General features: G+C 36.2%; 1 protein-coding gene across 3 annotated transcripts in view; it reads left to right on the top strand.

The window, feature by feature from the left end:
* Nucleotides 1-7990, top strand: part of LOC124796389 (protein GDAP2 homolog) — a 969166-nt gene that overhangs the window by 767851 nt on the left and 193325 nt on the right. For all 3 annotated transcript variants that reach the window (XM_047260559.1, XM_047260558.1, XM_047260560.1), the window contains 2 exons: nucleotides 494-603; nucleotides 6989-7228. In XM_047260559.1, coding sequence (XP_047116515.1) covers nucleotides 494-603; nucleotides 6989-7228 — 350 coding nt within the window. The remainder of the gene's footprint in view (nucleotides 1-493; nucleotides 604-6988; nucleotides 7229-7990) is intronic.

Genomic DNA, 7990 nt, shown 5'->3' with positions numbered 1-7990 from the left:
GGTCTTCTTTCTGTTAATCTTTCTGTTGGCAACCATTTACCAGTCCCTCTACTGATAAGTGCATGTCCTTACCCTTAGTGGTTCTTTCCTTCCTCCAGTTACATACAGAGTTTCTTAATTTTCTCTTCCTACTTCTGTGTCAATCTAGTTCTGTGATATATTTTACAAATGTGAGTTCTCTTGTCTTTTTACTATCCATTATAGTCATCACTGGTGATATAATATTCTATAAGAAAACTGCAAGGACAATAATTAGTTGACTGGGCCAGCTGAACAATGTGTTGGTGTACTAGAACTACTGTTGACATTGTCAGAAAATTAGTGTGTTCTGATTTTTTGTAATTCTGTGTGCCACAATTTGCATTTTTGCAGTTTTGATAAGCTAATAACCACCTTGCAAATTGTGAATTATTCCTAAGTATATACAGTGCATATGGAATTATTATGAAGGTACATGTTGTATTACCATTACTGATTATTGTTTCTTTTTCAGAAATATTTTACAAAAGGCTTGTGAGCTGAATATTTCTTCACTTGCTCTATGTGTAGTGAACTCTGTTAGAAGAAACTACCCACCTGATGAAGGAGCTCATATAGCAATACGTAAGTCCTTTTTTTTTTTTTTAATATGAAACACATTATTTTACTTTTTTGTTCTGATAATTACATCTTCAAATGCATATTCTGTAAATACCACAACAAAGTACACCCTTCAGTGTTCTCAAACCTGTTAAAAACATATGTAGGACCATACATCTAATACATTAACTATTATTAGACTACCTTCTTTTTCACTACAGGTTGGTCTGTCTAATCCCAGGATCTTGGAGACCTGCCCTTCTTTTTATGTTTCCTCAACACACTCTTCTGACCTCACCAATGAAGTAACTATTAGTTTCAAAAGCTTGGTGGTCTCTCTCTCTCTCTGTCTGTCTGTCTGTCTGTGTGTGTGTGTGTGTGTGTGTGTGTGTGTGTGTGTGTGTGTTGGAAGGGCTTCACATTTCATCTCCTGTAGATAAGTACTGATCAGCAATACATTAACTATCAGTAATGATTAACATAACTGTCATGTATGCACCTTGAATAATACCCTTCTAAAGTGGGCATTTATGGTTATGTGCAATAGTAAATGTTCTAGAAAAAAAGAATGCTTTTCTAATAGCACTTCCAAATTGCTGTTTATACAGTATAATAATTTGTAATTCCCTACATGCAAAATGAAATTAAAGGTTCTTTTGAATAATCATTTGGAAACCTATAATACTAGATATATTCTGGTCGAAAGAAATATTGGGCATTCGCAACTGCTGACTCGAGACAGTCCAACAGTTTACAGAACACATACCTGATACATTAAACCTTCAGTTTGTATTTTAATGTGTATGACATCTTTTTTTTTTCACCTAATATCCCCTGCTCAAGACACTTCCATGTACTTTGCTGTCTCTGACAGAATTAAAGTGTCATCAACAAACCAGAAAGTTTTTATTTGTCCTCTCTTACATGTTCCAAATTTCTCCTTGCATTCCTTCACAGCTTGCTCAATGTACATTGAATTACAGTGGGGATAGGCTACAACACTGTTTCACGCTCTTCTCATCCAGTGCTTCTCTTGTGTGCCCGTTGACTGTTATCTGACTTCTATGCAAGTTGTAAATAACATTCGCTCCCTGTACTTTACCCATGCTACCTTCAGAAATTTAAAGAATGTATTCCAGTCAAACTTGTCTAAAGCTTTCACTAAATCTCTAAATGCTATATATAAATGTAGGTTTGCCTTTCTTTAACCTATCTTCTAAAGTAAGTCTTAGGGTCAGTACTGTCTGGTTTGTTCCAATATTTTCTCTGAAATCTTCTCTGTAATCTTCCCCAAGGTCAGCTTCTGCCAGACAGAAAACCTGTCAATAATTTTGTGTTAGTATTATACAACCTTGACTTATTAAACTGATAGTTCATTAATATTCACAACTGTCAGTACCTCCTTTCTTTGGAGCTTAAATTATTACATTATTCTTGAAGTCCGAGGGTATTTTCCTGTCTCGTATATCTTGCACAGCATGTTAGCCCCCCCCCCCCCCCACACACACACACACACACACTCACACTCATTGGAAGCGAGCCTGACGACTGTGCATCAGGAGGTGGCCTGATGATGATACCTGTTACTGAAACATGTAGCCAGTAGGCAAAAAAAAGAAAAATGCAACTACTGGGTAAAGCAAATATTTTTTTTTTCTTTTTGTAACTTGTTTTGGATTGCTTTTCATCTCCTCCCACCCCTCCCCTTCATCATATGTTTCAGTGGAATATGTCATTGCAGATACTCTAAAGAACAGTAATATGGAGGTCAGCCAGAAAGTATGTTCTAGAAACATAAAAAAGAAAAAAACACTCATAGCAGTAACAATGAAATTTATTGTACACTTCATCTGACATACTGTATTTTCCATACTATAAGATGCACTTTTTTGTTCAAAAAATTATCTCCAAACTGAGGTGCATCTTATACTCGAAATTAATATAAAAATGTCCAGTATTCGATTTAAAATCCCTGCCAGTCTTAAAAATGGCTGCAGGAAACCTTTCTCTATTTGGTAATATTGGATTCAACTGGCAGCAGCAGTGGACCGATGTGATAAACATGAGTGTGTGGATTTACAAGCTTGCTAGCACCTAACACTGACTCCCTCCCGCCCCACCATCACAAACCCAGAACACATATGATGCATTAGTGCAGTATGTGGTGCCAGTGAACTAGAATTGAAAGTGATATGTGTTAATGGTAACAGTAAATTTTTTTGTTAGTAGCTAGTTTCATAAAGGAAGAAAATATAATGTGGGCTATAAATTGAAACTAATAACATACACAGAAATATACAGAAACAGAACAGCTGGGCAGCATTTCAGCCTTCCACTAGCAGAAAAAATGATTCGCAATTGGTGGTCTAGTAAAGAAGAACTGAAGAAAATGAGGAAGACTAAATGTGCAAATAGAGTACTGAATGCAAAATGGCCAAAACTAGAAGCTGACATTGTGAAATGGATTCGAGGACACCATCAATATGGCATTGGAATTAATACAAAGATGATTCAAATCTAATCTAGTGCTACAGTGGAACACATCAGACTTTAAGGGTGGAGTTGGTTGGTGCTGCAGGTTTATGAAATGTCATGGGCTTATCATTTGAATCAAAACCAAAATATCTCAGAAAGTACCATAAGAGTTCAAAGAGAAAATATTATCTTTCCATTACTTTAATATTCAGCATTGAAAGTAAACCAGTGTAGAATTAAGCAAATAGCAAATATGGATGAAACTCCTTTGACATTGGATGTGGTGAGTAACAAAACTGATGCCATGAAAGGTACTAAAACTGTATCTATAAAAACAAGTGGACATGAAAAAATGCATTACACTGCTGTCCTTTCGTGTTGTGCTGATGATACTAAATTTAATCCAGTGATCATTTTGAAGCACAAAACAATGTCAAAACCTTCTGAAATATCACCAGTTGGTTTTGTTCATGTACATCAGAATGGTTGGATGGATGAGGCTGTTATGAAATTATGGATTAACAGAGTGTGGGAGGGAAGGAAAGATGCTTTATTGAAGAAGAGTTTTCTTCTTGTACTAGATCAGTTTAGTAGTCATCTGAAAAATTCTGTGAAACAGAAATCGAGACATGGAAATGCAGAACTTGCTGTTATTCTGGGATAACTTACTTCTCAACTGCAACCTCTTGATACCATGATAAATAAACCTTTTAAAATGTACGTGAGAGAGGAATGGAACAAGTGGATGATAGATGAAACCTGACATAAATTCAAGCTGAAGGGAGCTCTAAAATGACCTATAACCAAACAAGTGTGTCAGTGGATAAACCAGTCATGGTCTAGAGTGAGAGAAGACATTATTGTTAAATCTTACAGAAAGTGCGGCATCACTAACACTCTCGATGCCAATGAAGACTATCTTATATGTGAAGAGGACAATGATGATAGTAAAGAGGAAGAAGAAGAAGAAGAAGAAGAAGAAGAAAGTTTAGATGACTATTTTAATGGATTTTAAAGGTTATTTCGGTTTTATAAACCAATTTCTTTTACTGTGGCTTTGCAGTCTGGTAGTAAAAATGTTACTTTTTACAACAAAAAAAAGTCGTAAAAATTAAGAGGGGTCTCATAGCTAGTGGCATCTTATAATCCATAAAATGCGGTAACTGTTCCACTGGGCAATGAAAATGATAGTGTTTGCTGACTCACTTACCATGCCAACACTGACAGAGAGAAAGGGAGGAGGAGGACAGGGGTGGGGTGGGAGAGGACTGCAATTACAATTAGTTTCAAAGTATTAATGAGAGTGGGAAAAAATTAGCATAGTGTAATATGTCCAAAAGTCTAAGAACAAACATGTAATATACCAATAATGCTTCTTGTTGAGTACTTTACGCAGATATAAATTTTGTAGTAAATCTTGAGTCTTTAAATAAAGATTTCACCTGCTGTATGTGAAGATTCTGTGACCACATTATTGAAATTTTCCTCTAATTGGCTGGACGTGACAGTACCAGTGTCCTGTCAGTTTTTATGTCACTACTTTTAAGTCCAACTTTTGTTACATTCTTACCAACTTTTTGATGTATTAGAACATCATGATTCCAATACTCCTTCCAAAAAAATTAAAAGTGTGTATATATTTAGGCCTAGTCTTCCACAGTTACTTTTTTATGCATCATTGTGTCAGATGCATCAAAATTTTTAACAAAAGATTCTCAGATGTTTCTTGCTGATATATTTTGTGGTGGATAGATAATTTATACTGGGAAACCCATTTTCTTCTGTAATCTGTCTACAGTCTACAAAGGCTTGGGCTTATTTGTCTTTATGATATCTAACAGTTCTTACTTTGTCTTTTCTTCTGTCACTGAGGTATTACTTTCCTCCAGCACAACAATGTATTTTAAATTTGGGAATCATGATTTGGAGCATTATTTTCTTGAACTATATGATATGGAATGTTGTCAAGTACAACAGTGCATCTCTATGGGTGGCTTGAGTACGACATTCTTGCACTCACTTAATGTAATTTGTACTGTTCATTTCATAAGTTTTTTTTAACAGAGTGATGAGGCCCTTCCATTTCTCTTCTGCACAAGTTTCCCCTTCTCAGATTGTATAACTAGTAGTGATTCCTTTGGAGATGTGTCCTTTCTACTTACATAACAAAAAAACAATTAGTAGACACTCTGCAGCACATAAGAACAATAGATACTTTTCTGAAATATAGACTGTACCTACCACTCATGGAAGAGCACATGATTTCTTCCTTAGCACTTGACAGCTTGTGTGGCTAGTGTCAGTATTTCATGCCAACAAAGATATTTCAGTTGGGTGAAAAAATAAAATCAAAAATAAAAAATAAAATCCGTCATGCAGGGAACACACAGAGATTCAGAAAAAAGTTAAAATCTCTGATAGCCACATTATGGCAGAAGGAATGGTAAGGAAAACATTATAATTGTTTCCAGAATGAATTTTTAACTTTTCAGCAGAATGTGCACTGATTTTAAACTTTCTGGCAGATTAAAACTTTGTCCCAGACTGGGACTTGAATGTGGAACCTTTACCTTTCACAAGCAAGTGCTATACAGGCTGAGCTATCCGGGAATGACTCATGGCCTGCCCTCACAGCTTTACTTCCACCAATTCATATTTTTTCTCTTACCTTCCAAACTTCAACCATTGTGTAGCTCATAGCAGTTGTAAATAACAAAACAAATACTATAGTGAAACATACCATAGTTTTTATTTTATATAGTTCCATAAATTTTACAGATTCAGAAATGAATGTTTGCTGTAATGTGTTGTCATTTAGAAAAGAAATCACCATATGAGTCTTACATATATCAATGATTATGGCCCTGACTGTCCTTATGGCTGTATCCCCCCTGCCGCCATTCTCCCACCCTCAATCTCCACCCTAACCTTCCTTCTCTTCAACCAAATGAACTAGAGTTCTCCAATTATCACTGTCTATGAGACATTAAACACTGACATTCTTATATGCTCATAAGGAGTCTTAGCACCTTAAAAAAGGAAACCACAGTTTTATGTAGATTTATGGACGTATCTAAAACACATTTATCTTTTGTTTACAAAAATTTCAGAGACAGTTTATTTCTGCTTTTGAAAAGTCTGTACCCTTGAATACAGTCTTTTCTTTTATTATGTTTTTCCTGAGGTCAAAAGGGAACCTTGTGTGTATTATTCCCAGGCAACCTTTGACATTACTTGCTTACTGTGGATATTAATATTTTTGTGTTTCTTGCAGCTGTTTTGGTTGTTTTGAAAATTTTGGAACATAGTTTTAATTTATGAGAAGGAGAATTGCTGCTCACTGCTACTCACACACTGCTTTCAGTTGCCTGAGACTGCAGTTATGTGTTGGAATATAGTTTGTTACGCATGTTACTTTATTTGCATTTTTTTCTTGATGACATGACAAACTCATCATTTGATACTGCAGGTGCACATAATCTATGCATAAATTATCATATCAGATATGTTTGACATCTGCTGCCTTAGCTTTAATTACTGCCCAGTTCAGTCTCTCTGGAAGCTGTTTGCTTAAAATAGCATTCACGTTGACTGGAAAGGGCATAGTAATGAATTTCCCTGTTCATAAATTGGCATTAAAACTCAATGGAACATCCACACAGAGAGATTAGACAACACACAGTGCTTTAGAAAAATTTGTTTGGTATATTACTTTTTATATGTAATCACATACTAGACTTTTCATCATGTAAGTGAGGTTATTGAAGTTCATTAAACAAATCAGCAAGACGCATGAAGTATGTACTGAGAGAATGAAGAGTATTCTTCACTCTTTGTATATATACTATTCACTTGACTTAGTTGGAATAATACCTTTCTCTTAAAATAATGCTACTGTCTCACACTTGATCTCAAGACGTTGCTTGTCTTACAGGTACAGTGCGCCGCTTCTTAGAAAAACACCACAGCTCTCTGGAAACTGTAATTTTTGCTGTGGAGAACACAGACCTCGGAATTTATGAGGTTCTGCTGCCTCTCTACTTCCCACGATCCCTCCAAGAAGAGGAGAATGCTTTATGGCAACTGCCATCTGATGTTGGTGGATTGTATGGAGAACCTGTATATCCAGACAGGCAGATACGCATCATTGACAATCCACAACATTCACTGGATCGTAAGTAGTTTCCAAAAATGTAACCTAGTCTCTCTGTTTAACATACACAGTTCTTGACTCAGGACTGATTTTTTTTCAAGTCAAAGCTTTTGGAACAATAACAACAACTCTAATGAGGTTCTGTTAAGTTTTACATAACAGTTATCTTTCATTCAAGAAGACATTTTTCAATTTTTCTCATACGAGATTTGTTGTCTTAATATGCAAAAATGAAGAAAGGCAACCATTCATCACAGATGATTGATGTGTGGTATAAAGACTCACATAACAGAACAGCAACTAATGAGCTTACAAACTACCAATCTTTTTAGAGTGTAAATACTCACAGACACCCAAATGCATCCACTAATGATCTTGACAGCAGCAACTGCATGTGAGTGGTTGTTCATGCCGACAGGAGTGCAGGAGTGGTAGAAAAGGAAATGCATAAGGGAACAGGAAAGTAGTAAGATGTATGGTTTAAAGTAGGGGTTGGAAGTTAATCAGAGAAATAATCAAGTGGGGTTTGGGGAGGAGGGGGAGGGGGGGGGGGGGGTGTTCTCAACAAAAGTACCAAACTGGGAAGTGAAAGTGAAAGCAGAGAGGAGAGGATGGAAGGGGGAGGGTGGGGGGAGGGGGATTATATACAAGGAGATGCAGTAAGTAAAGCTTTGAATGGCATCAAGTGGAGTAGTATAAAATGACAGGTACCAGGGTACGCAGGGCACTATGCATTGGCTAAAGCAATGTGGGCATGTACATACAGAACTAAAGATGCATGTA

Source organism: Schistocerca piceifrons, chromosome 4 (assembly GCF_021461385.2).
Source record: "Schistocerca piceifrons isolate TAMUIC-IGC-003096 chromosome 4, iqSchPice1.1, whole genome shotgun sequence".
In the NCBI taxonomy this organism is placed as follows: Eukaryota; Metazoa; Arthropoda; class Insecta; order Orthoptera; family Acrididae; genus Schistocerca; species Schistocerca piceifrons.
This window is presented reverse-complemented; position numbering and strand designations above follow the sequence as displayed.